General features: G+C 49.4%; 1 protein-coding gene across 2 annotated transcripts in view; it reads left to right on the top strand.

The window, feature by feature from the left end:
* Positions 1-17,413, top strand: part of LOC125627272 (4-galactosyl-N-acetylglucosaminide 3-alpha-L-fucosyltransferase FUT6-like) — a 50,216-nt gene extending 32,803 nt beyond the window's left edge. The window contains exon 3 of one of the 2 annotated variants that reach the window (XM_048831199.2): positions 15,747-17,413. In XM_048831199.2, coding sequence (XP_048687156.1) covers positions 15,747-16,725 — 979 coding nt within the window. In that variant the 3' untranslated portion in view covers positions 16,726-17,413. Of the gene's footprint in view, positions 1-15,636 lie in introns of those variants that run through there. The other variant, XM_048831198.2, reaches the window with a different exon arrangement.
* Positions 17,414-20,164: the final 2,751 nt, after the last annotated feature.

The raw sequence follows: 20,164 nt of genomic DNA, 5'->3' as shown, positions 1-20,164 counted from the left end.
GCAGGGCCCCTTTGTCATGGAGGAGTTGCCAAGGCTGATCGGCAACAGAGGCTAGGGACACACAGAACGTGGTGTTGGATCCCTGCCCACGCTGGCTAATAGTCATTGACGGACCTATCCTCAGTGAACTTATCTAGTTCTTATTGGAGCCCTGTTATAGTTTTGGCCTTCACAACATCGCCTGGCAAAGAGTTCAACAGGTCGACTGTGAAGAAATACTTTCTTATTCACCCATGAAAGCGTATGCTCCAATACGTCTATTAGTCTATAAGGTGCCACAGGATTCTTTGCCGTTTTCACAGATCCAGACTAATACGGCCGCCCCTCTGATACTTTCTTAGTCTCTAAGGTGCCACAAGTCCTCCTTTTCTTTTTGCAGATACAGACTAACACGGCTGCTACTCTGAAACTTTTCTTTTGTTTGTTTTAAATCTACTGCCTATTAATTTCATTGGGTGACAACCACGTCCTTGTGTTATGGAAGGAGTAAATAACATTTCTTAGTTCAAGTTTTCCACACCATTCATGATTTTATGGACGTTTATCATATCTCCCCTTAGTCATCTCTTTTCCAAGCTGAAAAGTCCCAGTCTGTTTAATCTCTCCTCATATGGAAGCCATTCCATACCCCTAATCATTTCTGTTGCCCTTCTCTGTAGCTTTTCCAAATCCAGTATATCTTTTTTGAGACAGGGTGACCAAATCTGCACTCGGTATTTAATATATAGGCACACCATGGATTTATATAGAGGCAATATGATATTTTCTGTCTTATTATCTCTCCCTTTCTTAATAATTGCCAATATTCTGTTCGCTTTTTTCATTGCCATTGTACATTGAGCAAATGTTTTCAGAGAACTAGCCACAAATACGCCAAGACCTCTTTCTTGACAGGTAACAGCTAATTTAGACCCCATCATTTTGTACGTATAGTTGGGATTATATTTTTCCAGGTGCATTACTTTGCATTTATCACCATTGAATTTCATCTGCCATTGTGTCGCCCAGTCACCCAGTTTTGTGAGATCCCTTTGTAGCTGTTTGCAGTCAGTTTCGGACTTAACTATCCTGAGTAGTTTTGTATCATCTGCAAATTTTGCCATCTCCCTGTTCACCCCTTTTCCAGATCATTGATGAATATGTTGAACAGCACTGGGCCCAGGACAGACCCCTGGAGGACACCACCATTTACCTCTGTCCATTCTGAAAAGGGACTCTTTATTCCCACGCTTTGTTTCCTATATTTTACCTGGAATGCCTGTCAATGCTTTCAGGATCACCAAAAGACCCTTCATTTAATGTAATGACAAGTCTTTTGTTCTCTTAATTGCCCTGCCTGTTTATAAACAAACTCCCTGCCCCAAGGGCAAAAGGTGGGAGCAGAGCAGAACCCACCACATTCCACACTCAAACTGTGTTGCAGTTAAGAGCTCTGTGTGGATCTGTTGTGTGAACTGTGAGCAGATCTCAGGTACAAAATTAGGGTTGGGGCTAGAGCCCTCCCCCCCCATCCCTCTTAAATGGCATATCTGCTATGACTCCTGCAGCCTGCAAGAGCTGAGTTGGACAGGAACATGGATATGGGGTCTGCTTCAGAGAGACCAGCTGCTTGGTTGAGTGGGTCTTGTCATAGGCACCTCCTGCCCCGCCCCGCCCCCATTCCAACCCCTTCCCCAAAGTCCCTGCCCCAACTCCATCCCCTCCCTGCCCCTATTGGACTCCTTCCCCAAATCCCCGCCCCAGCCCCGCCTCTTCCCCACCTCCTCTCCTGAGCGTGCTGTGGTCCCACTCTTCCCCCCTCCCTCCCAAAGCTTGTTACTCCACAAAACAGCTGTTTTGCGGCAGCAAGTGCTGGGAGGAGAAGCGGGGAAGGCGCGCTCAGGGGAGGAGGCAGAGGCAAGCTGGGGTGGGGTGCCGGGGCGGGGAGCTGCTGGTGGGTGCAGAGCACCCACCAATTCTTCCCCGTGGGTGCTCCAGCCCCAGAGCACCCATGGAGTCAACACCTATAGGTCTTGCATCTCAGTCAGTGGGGAGAGCCATGCTCTTTGTTTGCTGTGACTGGAGAGAAAAAGAGAACTTGTTCTTTACAATTTACTTGCCTGGCTGCAATGGGCTGGTGCAAAAAGGAAGCTACACATGAAATCAGGATGAAATCTGTTCAAATAGATGCACGGATTGTTTGACTTGAATTATTGTTTCGGAATGGAGGCTGCATGGGGTAGGGGCTCAGGCTGGGATGTTCAGGAATTTGGGGTTAGAAAAATGTAAAAGCCATTTCCATTGGAATGACAACCCTTCAGCTACAACGTCCCTGGCACATGGGACAGAATTAGAGGTCCCGTCCGACTGCTGACCTGCCCTCAGGCGCATCCTGCAGCACTGGAACAGCTTAAGGGTATGAATCTGTGACCCAAAAACAGAGGGCACAGAGTTTGACGGGGATCCCCTGGGTCAAGTGTACAGTAGAACCTCAGAGGTATGAACACCGAGAGTGCTAAAGGAGTTGGCGGATGTGATTGCAGAGCCATTGGCCATTATCTTTGAAAACTCATGGCGATCGGGGGAAGTCCCAGATGACTGGAAAAAGGCTAATGTAGTGACCATCTTAAAAAAAGGGAAGGAGGAGGATCCTGGGAACTACAGGCCAGTCAGCCTCACCTCAGTCCCTGGAAAAATCATGGAGCAGGTCTTCAAGGAATCAATTCTGAAGCACTTAGAGGAGAGGAAAGTGATCAGGAACAGTCAGCATGGATTCACCAAGGGCAAGTCATGCCTGACTAATCTAATTGCCTTCTATGATGAGATAACTGGTGTTAGGGAGCTTATTCCTTCACCCACTTACTTCCCTGGTCCTTCTCACATGAACAGAGAGCAACAATACCCGAAGTCCAAAGGTGCAAACAATTCGATGTTTATTGGGGTGAACTTCCAGCAAGCATGATTCCAGTTTCCTTCCTTAGTATCCTCCTTCCCAGCTCTGACACCACAGAGCCTTACACCTGTGTCCCTGTTCCCATTCCTACCCTTAGCCAAACATGATTCCAACTTCCTTACTCCCATTCCCTGTTCCCATTTCCCCCTTTAGCAAAACATGATTCCAACTTCCTTACTCCCATTCCCTGTTCCCATTTCCCCCTTTAGCAAAACATGATTCCAATTTTCTTACTCCCATTCCCTGTTCCCATTTCCCCCTTTAGCAAAACATGATTCCAATTTTCTTACCCCCATTCCCTGTTCCCATCTCACACACCCACATGCCCACCCCCACCCACACGCCCACCCCCACCCACACCCACACCCCTTAAGGTTAACCTGTCCCCCTTATTTTCAGGCTTGACTTGTTTTTTTTTTTTTCACCTCCCTTTCCTGAAGGGCCATAATCTGAGTCTTCTAGTAGCTTGTTTGCTGACCAGATGTATTTGTTATTTGCAGCTCCTTTGTGCCCATCAGCTAGGTAATTTGCATTTACACAGAGGATTACTAGCTTGCTTCTGGATCCAAAGCTGTTAGCAGCTCAGACACTGTCTTAAAAGGGAAGCATTTTACTTCCACCAGAGTTCTGATTACTTTCCACTTTCATCTCCTGCTCCAAAACACAGCGATCTGAAAAAGAAAGCACAACCTATTGTGGCTCCTTTTGGAGCCCTATTAGGATTTTAATGAAGTACCATGTTTTATTTGCATTTCTTTTACTCCTTTTCCAATATACACTGCACATGTCCTGGGAAAATGCAAATTCCTTCCATATAGTTTAACCTCCATAACATCATATTAGCCAAATTAATTTTACACAAGGTATAACTGCCTCCCCCATGCCTACAGAGTTTTCATGCAGAACCCACCAAAGCAACAATCTAATCCCCCAGAGCCATCCCAAGGCTCAGTGTTCCCATCATTCCTCCCCTTTTCCTTTTCTTTTACCTGTGCGCACACACACAAAATTCTGTTTTGCCTAACATCCCTTGCACTGTGATTACTCTTTTTTACACAACTGTACCCCGATTACACTTCCATCTTGTACAACTAGACACAACCAGGGGCAGCCAAGTTAAGTTCCAAAAGAAACCTCTTCCATCCTTTAGTGATTTTGATTACATTACCCAATAGTCAAATAATTTTGCTCAGATTCTCTCTCTGCCTGCTGCCTGCAGCAGTCCCTTATAGACCATTTCTGTGGGAAAAGGGCCCATTTTCCCTCAGAATAGCTGTAAAGGCTTCTGGGGACAGAAGCGTAGTGGTGATAGTAGCCACTCGACCTGACCCCCTCGGATAATTTAATGACCAAGCTTCCATCCAATGTGACTGCACAGAGTTGCACATACAGTTACATTTATATACCTGGGTTTTATCATTAAACAAAAACTTCCTTCTTGACATCTCACATGAGTATCCAAAGTACCCTCCATTAAAACTTCAGAAAAACAAAAGAGTGTGGAAAGGCAGGTTGCACTTTGAAACTTTTTTTTTTTTTTTCTCCACTCCCCCAGGACCAAGTCTCAGATCCAGTCTCTAAAGGTGGCCTGTTAACTCTGCTTTTGACCTTAAACCCTTTTGTGCCAAATCATCTTTCACTACCCCTAACTAATTTACAACCCTTCAGCAGCCCTTGCTGAAGCAGCACCAAACTTGAAAGATTACTGGCAGCTTCCCATAATGCTGCCCTTACTTCAAACCTCTCAAGCAGACTGAAGTGCCTCTTTTCCCTGGGAGGCATTCAGTCCCCATGGGCAGGGACCTTCTTCCCCTACCCATATACCAAGGAGGGTGGGCTCCTCAGCCACCCCCCATACCTCTGGGTCCCCTAACACTTCCTCCATTTCCTTTTTAATCTTATCCCAGGTTGACCCCTGTACCTGGTATGGGCCCTGGTCCTCCCTTATCCATTTATCCAAAAAATCCTTTACCCTGGCTTGCCAGAACCCGCAACTACCATCACGAGAGTTCGCGATACCCCCTCCAAGCAGCTGCGCGGACTGTTGGGGAGGGGGACTTACAGGCTGCCACTCACCTATCCAATGCGATGCATCCGAGTCACGGCACCAAGATGTTAGGGAGCTTATTCCTTCACCCACTTACTTCCCTGGTCCTTCTCGCATGAACAGAGAGCAACAATACCCGAAGTCCAAAGGTGCAAACAATTCGATGTTTATTGGGGTGAACTTCCAGCAAGCATGATTCCAGTTTCCTTCCTTAGTATCCTCCTTCCCAGCTCTGACACCACAGAGCCTTACACCTGTGTCCCTGTTCCCATTCCTACCCTTAGCCAAACATGATTCCAACTTCCTTACTCCCATTCCCTGTTCCCATTTCCCCCTTTAGCAAAACATGATTCCAACTTCCTTACTCCCATTCCCTGTTCCCATTTCCCCCTTTAGCAAAACATGATTCCAATTTTCTTACTCCCATTCCCTGTTCCCATTTCCCCCTTTAGCAAAACATGATTCCAATTTTCTTACCCCCATTCCCTGTTCCCATCTCACACACCCACATGCCCACCCCCACCCACACGCCCACCCCCACCCACACCCACACCCCTTAAGGTTAACCTGTCCCCCTTATTTTCAGGCTTGACTTGTTTTTTTTTTTTCCACCTCCCTTTCCTGAAGGGCCATAATCTGAGTCTTCTAGTAGCTTGTTTGCTGACCAGATGTATTTGTTATTTGCAGCTCCTTTGTGCCCATCAGCTAGGTAATTTGCATTTACACAGAGGATTACTAGCTTGCTTCTGGATCCAAAGCTGTTAGCAGCTCAGACACTGTCTTAAAAGGGAAGCATTTTACTTCCACCAGAGTTCTGATTACTTTCCACTTTCATCTCCTGCTCCAAAACACAGCGATCTGAAAAAGAAAGCACAACCTATTGTGGCTCCTTTTGGAGCCCTATTAGGATTTTAATGAAGTACCATGTTTTATTTGCATTTCTTTTACTCCTTTTCCAATATACACTGCACATGTCCTGGGAAAATGCAAATTCCTTCCATATAGTTTAACCTCCATAACATCATATTAGCCAAATTAATTTTACACAAGGTATAACTGCCTCCCCCATGCCTACAGAGTTTTCATGCAGAACCCACCAAAGCAACAATCTAATCCCCCAGAGCCATCCCAAGGCTCAGTGTTCCCATCAACTGGCTCTGTGGATGAAGGGAAAGCAGTGGACGTGTTGTTCCTTGACTTTAGCAAAGCTTTTGACACGGTCTCCCACAGTATTCTTGCCAGCAAGTTAAAGAAGTATGGGCTGGATGAATGGAATATAAGGTGGATAGAAAGTTGGCTAGATTGTTGGGCTCAATGGGTAGTGATCAATGGTTCCATGTCTAGTTGGCAGCCAGTATCAAGTGGAGTGCCCCAAGGGTCGGTCCTTGGGCCAGTTTTGTTCAATATCTTCATTAATGATCTGGAGGATGGTGTGGATGGCACCCTCAGCAAGTTTGCAGATGACACTAAACTGGGAGGAGAGGTAGATATGCTGGAGGGTAGGGATAGGATACAGAGGGACCTAGACAAATTAGAGAATTGGGCCAAAAGAAATCTGATGAGGTTCAACAAGGACAAGTGCAGCGTCCAGCACTTAGGATGGAAGAATCTCATGCACCGCTAAAGACTAGGGACCGAAGGGCTAGGCAGAAGTTCTGCAGAAAAGGACCTAGGGGTTACAGTGGACGAGAAGCTGGATAGGAGTCCACAGTGTGCCCTTGTTGCCAAGAAGGCCAATGGCATTTTGGGATGTATAAGTAGGACCATTGCCAGCAGATTGAGGGACGTGATTGTTCCCCTCTATTCGACATTGGTGAGGCCTCATCTGGAGTACTGTGTCCAGTTTTGGGCCCCGCACTTCAAGAAGGATGTGGAAAAATTGGAAAGAGTCCAGCGGAGGGCAACAAAAATGATTAGGGGGCTGGAGAACATGACTTATGAGGAGAGGCTGAGGGAACTGGGATTAGTCTGTAGAAGAGAAGAATGAGGGGGGATTTGATAGTTGCTTTCAATTACCTGAAAGGGGGTTCCAAAGAGGATGGATCTAGACTGTTCTCAGGGGTAGCAGATGACAGATCGAGGAGTAAAGGTCTCAAGTTGCAGTGGGGGAGACTTAGGTTGGATATTAGGAAAAACTTTTTCACTAGGAGGGTGGTGAAACACTGGAATGCATTACCTAGGGAGGTGGTGGAATCTCCTTCCTTAGAAGTTTTTAAGGTCAGGCTTGACAAAGCCCTGGCTGGGATGATTTAGTTGGGGTTGGTCCTGCTCTGAGCAGGGGGTTGGACTAGATGACCTCCTGAGGTCCCTTCCAACCCTGATATTCTATGATTCTATGACCGGTCAATCACACACCTCCTTTGGACTGGAAGTGCACAATCAGGTAGCACCAGAGACACCCCCCGCCCCCCCCCCCCCAAAAAAAGAAAATCAAATACAATACTGTACTGTGTTAAACGTCAAGTACTAAAAAAATAAAGCAAAAGCAGCATTTTTCTTCTGCACAGTAAAGTTTCAAAACTGTATTACGTCAATGTTCAGTCACAAACTTTTGAAAGAACAACCATAACCTTTTGTTCAGAGTTATGAACAGCCTCCATTCCCGAGGTGTTTGTAACTCTGAGATTCTACTGTATGTGCAATAATTCACCAAAGCATGGCATGTAAGATCTCTACCCTGCAGACCTGTGGGTCATAACACAGGCTCTGTTCAGGGAGGGGGCAGGAGATGCTTAGCTTTCTGTCTGGTCATTGTACTTTGAGAGACACCCAATGTAAGTCTATTTTGATATGGAGCCTCCAGCTGATTAGGACTGTGAAACTTGTAAGCGATCACAAAATCAACAGGAAGCAAGACACAGCAGGAGCATGTCCCACTTAGGATTAAGATCAAAGGATTCGTCTGATATATCAGGAGAGAGTAAAGGGACATATGGCATCCTTCACCTAGGGGACAAGCTGACAGCATGGCTGGTCTCATGGAAAAGGGATCACAGGCTGTCTGGTTGACAAGCACTGATGAGCAACACTGTATTAAAGATGTCCCTTGTGAATTAATGCCTGGTTTTATTTTATATGTAGCCCTTTGTTTCCAATATTTCTACTTGCTATCACTTGACTCTATACATTGTTAAACAACTTTTTCTTGTGTTCACTACAAACTTACCTAAGTGCTGTGTTAAATGGAGCAGTGCTCAGAGGTGTAACTGGTAGGCTTGGGGAGCAGTGGATGTGTGAATACTGTGCGGCTCCAGTGGACCAGGGACAGGATGCTCCAGTGGACACACGGAGGGCTCAAGAATAATTGCATTAAGCATCTGCCAGGAACTGCAGTCAAGAAGGGATATGGTTCTCCTCTTTTCATGAAGTGAAGCCCAGTCATTGGTTGAGTTTCCAGATATTGAGCACCTTGAGCAGAGCCTTCAGATTGGGCTTCCCAACAGCAGGGGCCATCACAGAGCAGAATTTCAGAACTTTTCTTTTAAAAATCTACCTGGTTGAACTTTTTATGTTGTGGGGGAACAATTACTCTGACTCACCCTGCTCCCATGTAGCCCCATGAAGTCACCCCATGGTTCAGGGTGATACTTGTCAAGGGTATCACAACCTGCCCCTTTGTTTTCTGGATCTGACACCTTTAAATGGCTAAGGAGCCCACGCGGCTACCATTTTGTCAGACAGAGCAGATGCAACCTATGCCAGAGGAGATACACACTCTTCTCTTCTAGGAGACCTTTACTTTCGTTCTTTGTTGCTCCCTTTAACCCACAGTGGAAGTTATCAGACACAGAAGGCCGGGTTTTCTGTTGTGACACAGTTCCTTTGCTCCACTGGCACAAAGAGACCATAAGGGAGTAACCCTCTAGCTGGGAATTTCTTTGGCATGGGGGAATCCTGGGGGCAGGGCTGGTGCTACCAGGGGACTGAAGGGGTACATTTGCCCTCCCAAACAATCTTCAAGGGACCCCAAATGAGAATGAGGCCCAAGGTGCAGGTAAGAGAGAATCAGACCCAAAGCTTTACAAAAGTGAAACATACTATATGCTCTGTATCCTAATAAAATGAGAACCCGGCTACACAGATTCAAAGGCAGAGTTAGAAACCAAGAGAAGGTTTATGTTAGAGCTGGTTGGACATTTTTTGTCAAATTTTTTTTTGGATGAAAAATGCCATTTTCAGGTCAAAGTATCAAACTGTTTCCCTTAATGTATCTAAAGGCAGCAGTTTGATTCTGCGCATAATGATTTTTAAAATAAAATAGAATATTTTAACTATTATGTTATATTATGGCAAGTCCTAGTAGTCATGCATATGATGCATGACTATTACGGACACAAAATAATGTAAAAATAATGAAAATATTAAAAAAACAGGGGAGAAAATAGAATATCCAAATTTCAAAATGAAAGTTGTCCAAACCTGAAATTTTTCAGATGTTCTGAAATTTCAAAAATCTTTGTTTTCGTTCCAATTTGGACTAAAACCAAATTTAAAAACATCAAAATTTCCCCATCAACTGGAAATGTCAAGTTTCAACATCTCTTGTTTAAAATGGGGCAACATCATTTTGGCAAATGCAATAAAGAGCAGAGAAAACACAAGCGTTTATTACCTAGCTCCAATATTCAGGGTCAAGAAGCCATACGGTAGAAGCCTATATTTTACAATAAGCATCTGACACACACAGCAATGAGGAAATCAAAGACCTGTCTCAGGAACATAAAACATGCATTGCATTTCAATCTTGCCACTGCTACCAGCTGTCATGGGCAGGGCATGGGTGCTCCGGCTTAGTGGGTGGAGCTGGAGTTAGGGGCCTGGGACCTGAGCTAAGGGTCAGAGCTGGAGTCGGAGATCAGGAGCCAAAGCAATGCAAAGGAGCAGGCTGTGTCAAAGCAGCCAGCTGAGTATCCACCCAGTTGTACAGAAAATTTTCTTCTGTGCCCTCCAGGCTTAAATAGAGCACCTGGATCAGTCAGGGAACTGGGAAGCACTGCCAATCAGACCCTTTGTGGGCAGCAGCGCCTTTCAGCCCATGGCACCTGCTTCCCCAGAGCTATGCGGTGGAGATGTGGATGGGGCAGACACCCAGGAACCAGCAGCCACATGTTCTGGACCCATGGATGCTCACACGAGCGCTGTTAAGAGCTCTTTCTTGGGACTGCTCTGACTAGACCTCCATGCTTCACTTCAGCAGGGAGTCTGCGTGAACAGGGGTGGTTAGCGGATCAGGCTCCAGCATGGCTTCCAAAACCAAGGACAGCAGCCCTGAAAGAAGTGGGGAAGCCAGTGAAGTCTGAGGATGGAGGGAGGCAGTGTAGCGGGGGAGGTTTCTCAGCATGGAGGGGAGTAGCATTCTGCAGAAGCTGGTGCCTGGAGAGTGGAGATTTGAGGAGGCCAGCTGGAGAGTAGGTGCAACTAATCCAGGGGAGCGAGTTTCAGCAGAGGAAGAGTGGAGCCGGTGTGAAGTGGGTTACACAGTGTCTGGAGGTGGATTATGGGGAGATTATTTTTATAGGCACAAAGAGCAGCTAGGCACCCACTGAAGGGTCACCTATAGGGGATTTGAGACACGAGAGAGTGGTCAGGATCAGGGATGATCCCAAGGTCATGAGCGTTGGGAGCAAAGGCATATTTTAAGCCTGATAAGAAGCCTGCTCTGATTTTTAAGAGCCTGGTTTGGTGACGTTTAACACAGTGGTGGATTTAGAGTTAGTGGGGCCCTGGGCTCAGCTTCATTTTTGGGGCCCCTCCTTGGGACCCGGCCAAGAACATTCTCTCTTATCTCCTCCCCCACCCCTGTTTTTTCATTCTTTTTTCCTCCATCCTCCTCCTATAAGTCATAGGAAGTAAATGAATATAAAGGGAGGTACTTTGATTGTTTTTTTGTAGTCTAACTTATTTATTGCTGAGGGTCTTGGCGGACCACTTAATGCTCTTTCCAAACATTGTTTGTACCGTTCACTAACTATTGTAAAGCGCTTTGGATAGGAGTGCTTTATAAAGTAAAAAAAGTTGGGGTGTGGGGTCTGGCCAGAACTTTGGGGTGTGGGAGGGGGCTCAGGGCTGGGGGGTGCAGAGTCTGGGTGGGAGTTAGGGTGCAGGATTGGGCTGGAGGTTGGGGTGCAGGGTCTGGCCAGGAGTTAGGATGCAGGAGGGGGCTCAGGGTTGGGGCAGGAGGTTGGGGTGTGGAGCGCTTACCTGGGGCAGCTCCGGTTTGGTGCAAGGGGTGCAGGTGGGAATGTGGGGGGGGGGGTGCAGGAGCTCCCATTTGGTGCTCAGGGTGGGGGTATGTGTAGGGGGTGCAGGAGTCAGGGAGGGCAGGGGCTGGGGTTGTGGGGGTGCTCCCAGGCCCCTGCAGCTCATGGCAGGGGGAGGGGTATGTGTAGGGGGAATGCGGGGGCCCCGCCTTTGCTCCGCCCTGCCCTGATTCCACCCCCTTCCCCAAGGCCCCGCTGCCGCCTCTTCCCTGCCTCCTCCCCCGAGTGCGCTGTGGCCCTGCTCCTCCCCCTCCCTCCCAGAGCGACCTGAGTGGAACCTGTTCCTTTTGGGGGGGAGGGATTTGAGCATTGGCCTGCTAAACCCAGGGTTGTGAGTTCAATCCTTGAGGGGGCCATTTGGGATCTGGGGCAAAAATTGGGGATTGGTCCTGCTTTGAGCAGGGGGTTGGACTAGATGACCTCCTGAGGTCCCTTCCAACCCTGAGATTCTATGATTCTATGAGTGCCGGCAAACAGCTGTTCGGCAGTGGGGAAAGCAGCACACTTGGGGGAGGAGGCGGGGGAGAAGGGAGCTTGGCTGCCGGTGGGGGCGAAGCCTGCAGCAGGAGCCGGCAGGGCCAAGCTTCTGGCCCCGCCACTGCCCGGCCCTGGGGCCCCCTGGCCGAGCTGGCATAGCTGGGGCAGGCTGGCCAGGGCTCCTGTGGCCGCGGGGGTGGGGTGGTGGACTTAGGACTCTGGCAGGCGGGGGTGGGGGGCAGGGCCTTAGGCAAAAGGGGTGGGGTCATGGGGCTAGACTCCCCAAAGGTGGGGTTCACCTGCAGCCCGTGAGAAGAAGGAATTCTGATATTTTCTGATACCCAAAGAGCACCCAGAGGCTTTGGGGCAGGAGGAGAGGGAGAAGGTGGTTTTGTCTCACATTTAGGTGCCCTGTATTCTGGGGCCAGTGCAAGTTTAGAGCAGCCTGAAGGCCTCTGTAGTTTGCACCCAGCTGCCTATGCAGTCGAGGGGTTATTCCAGCAACTGGGAATAGGCAGAGCACAGAGTTATGAGGATACCCCCTTTTCCTTAGGCGCACCCCCTACGCACCCCCCTAAACTGTGGGCTGCTGGAGGAGGAGGAATTCTGAAGAGCTTCTACAGCCCCCTGGGGAGTCGCCCAACACCAGAGAAAATCCGGATCCACTTGGCACCAGCAACATATGTTACCCATAAAGGGACACAAGCAAACAAGAAGAAAAGTAAAGTAAAGTCTTCAGGAGAGAGCAGAGTGCGTCTGTCCTGTGGCTCTGTCTCACACAATGGTAGTTCCTTACCCATTTAAAGGTGCAGTACACAGAACACCCCACATGAGCTGGGATCTTCAGACCCTGAGGGATAGTCAATAGGCAGACCATGGGCCAAATCCAGACCTCCAGATGGTTTTGAAGGGACCCCCAATTTTTGTATTTACTTATTATCATTGTTTTTTTTAAAAAAAAATTCTCTGGAATCTGGACCCTGACTATACTTTGACCAAGAAATTTGGACCTTGACAAAAAAAATAAATTGACTACCCCTGGACTTCTGCATCCAACTACCAGTGACGGACTCCCAGAAAGTGCAGTGGTTTCAGACCCTTAAACGCTTTGGAAAACCCCAGTCATGATGGTTTTAATAAAAGGCTCCTTCTGCCCTGTGATGTTGCACCAGCCCAAGTGCTGAACCCCAGTGCCTGTGTCTGTCTCCCAGGGAAATAAACCAGAGAACCCACTGCCTTTCCTGGGTAGCGTTCCTGGAACGCAGGGTGGATCAGCCCCAGGTCTGACACAGCTTTTCCCAGTCAGGAATTGGAGTCTGTGACCTCAGGCACTCTGGGCAACCAAACCCAAGTATATCGCTCCCCTTTGCTCGATGACATTTTTCATATTCCTCCCTGTTAGAACCCTACCCTTAAAAGCAGCTCCATTCTGGAGGATGTACCTGGGGGCAAGCCTAGGGGATAAAAGGCACCTCTAGACCTGACCCTTGTGCCTGGCACATAGGGATTAGAAGAATTTAAAAGCCCTTCACAGCAAATTCCTGAACATCCCATGCCTGATTCCTGCCCCCCCTTCCAGGTGCAGCCTCCATCCAGAAACTGTAATTCAAGTCAAACAGCCCGCGCTTCCATTTAAATACATTTCATCCTGATTTAATGCATGAACGTCCTTCTCATGCCAGCCACTTGCAGCCCGGCAGGTGCACAAAAAAACAATTCACCCCAGTTGCAGCAACTGAAAAGCATGGCTCACCCCAGTGACTAAGATACACAAGACCAACTCATCTGAGTTGCCGGGGAGGGGAAGGGAGCCCAAAGCAGGGCCTGGCGAGCTTTGTAGCAGGACAGGGCCCCCCATAGCTGGTCTTCCCCAAGCAGAGTTGGTATCGCTCCATGTCCCTGTCCAGCTCACCTCTCAAGTGCTGTGAGTCACGAGGAGATGAAGGAGTCAGAAGGCAAAAGCTTGAAGGCCTTGGTGACACGTCCAGGCCTGAGACCCCGGTTGAGGTTTTCAAAGGGGGTTTGGCAGCACACTGGAATCAATGGGAGCTGTGCGGCTAAATCTGCTCTTTAGCTTTGAAACTCGTGGTGACTAATAAAGTCCTTATCAGCCTAGGCAATGCCTTTATGGCAAAGGAGAAATGGAGGGTGGAGAGTGGCAGGTCTGCACACACTCCTGTGTTCTGCAGGGCATTTGGGCCATCTCTGCAGCTGATGTCTGTACCGGGCAGAGCTCTGAGAACTGTTCCATCCATCCCCTGCTTGCTTGCACTGCAAAGAGCACTTGGGAGCTCAAGAAGATCTGGAATCCCAGCAAACACACATTGCTCCGCCCATCCCATTCACAGGGAAAGGTGGAGCGTCACATCCAACCAGGAAGGCCAATCTGATATGTTTCAATCTTGTATCGCCCCTCTTTGAATGCTGTTTCCAGTCCAATTGCTTCCCTCTTCTTTGGCATCAGCGCTCAATTAACTTCAAACAAATCAGTCTTGGGCACAATTGTTACGAAAGGGCTTGGGGTGGGGATGTTCAAAGAGGGCAGGACTTATTTCTTGGGGACCTTGTTCTGGCTGCAGCTGATCAGCATACAGTAAACAATTGGCCCAGAGATACATGAAATCCACTCCCTGTAATTTTGCCCTCCTCATTCTGTTTTGCGTCACTTGCTTTCTCTTATCCCACTTGCCGCTTCAACTCATCTCACAAGAGCACTTGTAGTCATTTCAGGAATTTGTCAGGACGGAAGCCAGAGGTGAGTCGCTTTCTTCACTGCTGTCTGGAATGCTGTTTGGGAGGTAAATTCTCTAATCATAGGCAGTCTGGTCCAGGGTCTAGGGGCACTGGCTGAGGTGGCAGGATCCCTGGGTTCTATTCCCACTTCTGCCAGCCATCTGGTCTATGACCTTGGGCAAGCTGTTTCCTCTCCTCTGCTGCATCTGTGTTGGTGTGAGCTCTTCAGGGACGGGACTACGGCAGTGCTGAGTAGATAGCACCATGAATCCTGGACTCCTTGCTGCTGTACTGTTATGCAAATGAATTTCTAAAAAAGGGACAGGGAAAAGTGGAGTAAAAGGCTGAGGAATAACTGAGGTGGGCGGCGGTGAAGGAAACCCCAAGGCCTTTGGAAGATCCTATGTAACCCACCGGCGAGTGTGTATTATAGCAGACAGCTATGGCGCCTGGTATCCTCAGCTCACGCTTTTAGCTCTGGGAGTTCCTGGTACGTCAGCCAAAGGGGTGGCAGTCACATGTAAACTGGTGGGTGTTCCCACTGTACTTTGAATGAGGAACCGGGTGAAACTGCAACCTGGAATTACCTGATGCCTCCCTAAATCCCTCCTGCCATCTGGAGATGGCCATCTCCATTTTCGGTCCTGAGGCGCCGGCTCCATTTACACAACTGTAACGCTTGTGGGGGTGACACCCTTAGCCGGCGGGAGAGAGCTTAATAACTCCACCTCCATGAAAGGCGGAAGCTAAGTCAACACCGGCGCCTAGGTTGGGGTAATTAGGGTCACTCAGGGATGTGGATAATCCACACCCCTGAGAGATGTAAGTTCTACCAAAGTAAACTGTAGTGTAGACGAGGTCTAAGTGGTTGGAAAGGACTAACCATTTCAGTTTTCTCTGGGCAACCCAGTTTGCTCTGGGTAATTCCCAGCCACAAGGGCAGCATCATACCTAAATGAGGTTATTTCAGCGGGGGCGGGTTGGTGTAGGGCGCCAAAGAACTTGTTTGCCTTTGGTGTGAGTCTGCGAGTGATTCTGCTTCACGTTGCTTCAGATTTGTGGGGAACACTTTCTAACATGCTTTGCCAGTTCTTGGCATTGTTCCTTCCCGCCCAGCCCCACCATGTTCAGTTATTGCTATCACTAATCATGCCATTATTGGTGTCTCCTGCATTCCCAGGCCAGCAATGCCGCTCAGCAACCAGAAGAAAAGCCCACCCTGCAAGCACCTCCTAATCTTTATTCTCTCCCAATTGGTAACCGCCTTCTGTTTGTTTCTTTACCTTCGGCCCTCCAGGGACCCTGGCCTAGAGGCCTGGGCTGGCAATTCCTCTTCAGTCATAGTCCATCCTGGAAACAACCCCACAGCTCCAGAGGCTGGTTCGGAGCTGACCATCCTCCTGTGGACCTGGCCCTTTGGGCAACGTGCTGCTCTGCAAAAATGCTCCGAGCTCTTTGGCATCCAGGACTGTCACATCACGGCCAACCGTAGCTGGTACCACAAGGCCAATGCAGTGATTGTGCATCACAGGGATGTGTGCTCCAGCCCAAAGAAACTGCCACAGGCCCCACGGCCGCCTTCCCAGCACTGGATCTGGTTCAACTTGGAGTCCCCCAGCCACAGCCCTAACCTGGGCTTCATGGATAACCTCTTCAACCTGACCATGTCTTACCGGAGGGACTCTGATATCTTCACCCCCTACGGGTGGCTGGAGGTCCTCAGCCAGCCCCAGAACTTCAGCATCCCAGCCAAGTCCAAGCTGGTGGCCTGGGCAGTGAGTAACTGGAACCCAGCCTCCCGCCGGGTGCAGTACTATGAGGAGCTGAAGAAATACCTCCACGTGGATATATACGGCAGCCATCACATGTCTCTGCCCCGGGACAAGCACTTCTCCACCCTGTCCCAGTACAAATTCTACCTGGCCTTTGAGAACTCGCTTCATGAGGACTACATCACTGAGAAGCTCTGGAACAATGCCCTGGGCTCAGGGGCTGTGCCTGTTGTCTGCGGCCCCCCCCGAAAAAACTACGAGCGCTTTCTGCCCCCCGATGCCTTTATTCACATTGATGACTTTCCCAATGCTCAAGGGCTGGCCCAGTATCTCCAGGAGCTGGACAAGGACCCAGCACGTTACCAGCGCTACTTCCAGTGGCGAACATGGCTAAAACCGTCCAAGCAAAGTTCCTGGACCATCCACTTCTGCAAAGCCTGCCGGGCCTTGCAAATGACAGAGACCTACCAGACCAGGCCTGGTTTGGCCAAGTGGTTCCGCTAGGAGTTACATGCTCAGTTTGCTGTGTTTAGTGCAGATCATTTTCTGTGGGTTCAGTTGCAATTAGCCAAGACTGCTACTTTTCTTTGTATAGAGACATGCCTGCATTTGTTATAAGCTGTGTAGACTTTGCACCAGGAATTGGCTGTTCCGTGCACCCCGCACCCCTCTGCCGGTCCTCGGCTGACTAGCTTCAAAAATCTGAAACTGTGAAATGCAGAATGAGGAAGAGATAACAGAACAAAAGGCAGCTTCTGGGAGTGAAGGGAGGGGACCAGTTTGTTGGCGCTCTGGTTATGGCTGGTCTAGGACGTTGGCAGGAACTCAGTCTTAGTTTGAAACAGTCAGGAAAGATCTGCTTCACCCTTGGAGACTGACAACGCACAATGGCACTGTAAGAACCAGAGGGCAGGCAAATAAGCTGATGAGGGCTAGGAATAAAGAACCCTTTGTGGATTACTTGGAGGGGGAAGATAATGGGGTAGTGAATAGAAGGATGAGGGGCTCATGGGGCATTGTGGCTTTCAAGCTGAGCAATTTTTAGGCCTGGTTGAACTATTAAGGGGCAGGTGGATGCTAGACAGATACATAGATCAAGGCCAGTTCTAGGGTCCTTTTATGGTGGAGCAGGGGGCAAGTGGGTATTTTGGGTCCCCTGGATATTGCAGTTAAAAAATAAACCAATCAGAAGTCCAGGGGCTAGTTAGATCTTTGGGAATGCTTGGATTTTAACAGTTTAATAAAGAAAAAAAGTCAGACAAGTGTGTCAATATTTTGCTGTGATCTATAACTTAACTAAGGAACAAAGACTCTCCAATCTGCGGCTGTTCCACTGCCCAGCGCTGGATAACGTTACATATTTTGGCCTTCCTGACAATAATTTGGGCCCCCTTGAAGTTCATTTGGTGTGGGGGTGAAGGAAGGTCTTCTTTGCCCACCTGGTTGCGCAGAGCCTGAGATGATTAGATTGATAGATAATTTTGGCTCATCTACGACCTTACTTGGTCTTCATCTTCTGCAGCAGGTGACCCTAATGTTAGGGCTAATAGGAATGGGAGCCCAGATGGGACATAACCTCAAGAGCCATGCAAGGGTAATGTCCAAATTACTGAAAGCACCTTTCATGCCAAAGTTTGCAACTCTAACACCAACACACTTTATTAAGTGATGAGAAGCTGCATTCAGAGGGACCACCTCGCCCAGCAGTGAAATGCAGCCACCTCTCGGGTGTAAATTACCAACGTTTGAACTGTACAGAGCTAGGGTGACCAGACAGCAAGTGTGAAAAAAATCGGGACAGGGATAATAGGAGCCTATAAGAAAAAGACCCCAAAATTGGGACTGTCCCATAAAATTGGGACATCTGGTCACCCTATACAGGGCAGAACTTTAAAAAGTTCAGGCCAGAATGCATCTCCTTGCTGTGCTAGTGGATTTCAGGCTGGCTGAATGTAATACATATCGATTGGAATGTGCCCAGCTCTTGAAAGAAGAAAAACCAAACCAAATCAAACCAAAAAAACCACCCCAACCAACAGGACCCTGGTTTTGCCTCCAGCTTGCAAGCACCCTACAGGGGGTTGGCCCTTTGAGCTATTGAATCAAGTTCAAAGTCTCAGTCCTTCTCTTCAAAGCACTCCATGGTCTGGTATGCCCATGCACCTGTTGTTCTGTGTTTAGAGCTCAGAAGCAAGGTCAAAAAAATGAGCCTTGCGCATGGGACTGGAAAGTGGGGAGGGTTGTGATGGTCCCTTGTTCCTGGGGGAGTTCATTCCATGGTCTCAGGGCGGGTCTGCATTAGAGTGACCCAGCAACATCGCTCAGGGCGGTGAAAAATCCCCACCCCTGGGCAATGCAGTTAAACCGCCCCTAAAACCCCGTGTAGGCAGCACTAGGGGTGTTATTACATGGCTTAATGCAGTGGTTGTCAACCAGGATTCCGGGGCCCCCTGGGGGCCATGAGCCCATTTCGGGGGGGCGGGGGGAAGCACCAAGCAGGACCAGCCTTAGACTCGCAGTGGCCCAGGGTAGAAAGCTGAAGCCTCACTGCATGGAGCTGAAGCCCCAGGCCCTGAGCCCCACCACCCAGGTGGAAGCCAAAGTCTGAGCAGCTTAGTTTCACGGAAGCCCCTGTGGCATGGGGCCCCAGGGAACTGCCCTGTCCCAAATGCTAACCCTGGCTTGTACACGCTGAAAACCAGTTGTTGTGGCACAGGGGGGACCGTGGCGTTTTTAATCTTATGTTGGGGTGGGAGGACTCAGAAAGAAAACGGTTGAGAACCCCTGACTTAATGCACCACTGGAAGGAGCTCAGATACTAGAAAAACGAACTAAACGGGCGCAGACTCAGCGGTGGCGCCCCCTGCTGGTCGTCTCTGGGAATTAGCATCCCAGCCTCCAGAGCGCCCTCTTCAGGCCGGTGTCTCACCTTGCTCCTGGCTCCCATGTCCCTCCCAGGACCCCGGTGCCTCTTCCACTGGGGGCTGCCCCCTGGCAGTACCCCCACAGTTCTGGGTCTCCCCCTCCCAGGGGAACCCAGCCACCCACCCACTATCCCTACCTCGCCTCAGTTGTAGGCTCCTGCCAGTCACCAGCTAGCCCCCACGCCCTGCAGCATGAGCCACTCATCACCGGCAAGGTTGGGCTTGGACCTGCTGCCTCTATCTAACCTTGGGCTGCAACCTCAGTACCTGTTGGGCCTAATGGTAGGCCACAGCCTTGGGCTTTCCTGGCTGGCCCTCCCCAGCCCTGCTCCAATCCAATCTAGGTATGCTGCTTAGAGCCCCTGCAGCCAGGTCCTTCCCTCTCAGAAGCTAACAAGAGTACACTCTTCTCCTCCTGGCCTCCCTGGCTTTTGTAAGGCCCACGGGGGCAGGGTCTGTGTTGGGCATGGCCCCCAGCTGCGGCTGCTCTGCCAATCAGCCCAGCTCTTCCCCTGCCCCAGCCCTCTCCCAGGGCTATCTTAAACCCCTCCGGGCCCGAGCGGGTGCCCACCCTGCTTCAGAACACAATGGGAGCAAACTGCACCTGCAGAAAAGCAGCAGCTTTGAAAACATCTGACTTCTTTTCTAAGTACAGTCGCTCCCGGGATATTCCTGCCAGCCACAGGGCAGCACACCAGCTACTAAGCCGCAGCCCTGTGGAGGCAGCCGGCGTTTAAACTGTGGTTGAGTGGAAAAGTGTGTAAAACCTTCGAGTCAGTAGTGTCTGAGCACCTCTCTGCCTCTTTCCAGCAGGCAGCTTGCTGATGGGAAGACCCAGGAGAGAAAGAAAGGGGAGTTTTTACAAGCGCACCCCCCGCAGCTTGGCCGGGGAAGCCTGAGCCGAGTGGAAGGAATGCTGAGATGTGAAGCAGCTTTGTGATTTGCTCAGGCTGCGGGAGCCAGAGGAGGAAATGTGGAAGATCAGGATTGATCCCCCTTTCTGCGTGGCCCCTGCCAAT

Source organism: Caretta caretta, chromosome 25 (assembly GCF_965140235.1).
Source record: "Caretta caretta isolate rCarCar2 chromosome 25, rCarCar1.hap1, whole genome shotgun sequence".
In the NCBI taxonomy this organism is placed as follows: domain Eukaryota; kingdom Metazoa; phylum Chordata; order Testudines; family Cheloniidae; genus Caretta; species Caretta caretta.
Note: the sequence above shows the minus strand (reverse complement) of the source record. Positions and strands in the feature narration are given on the sequence as shown.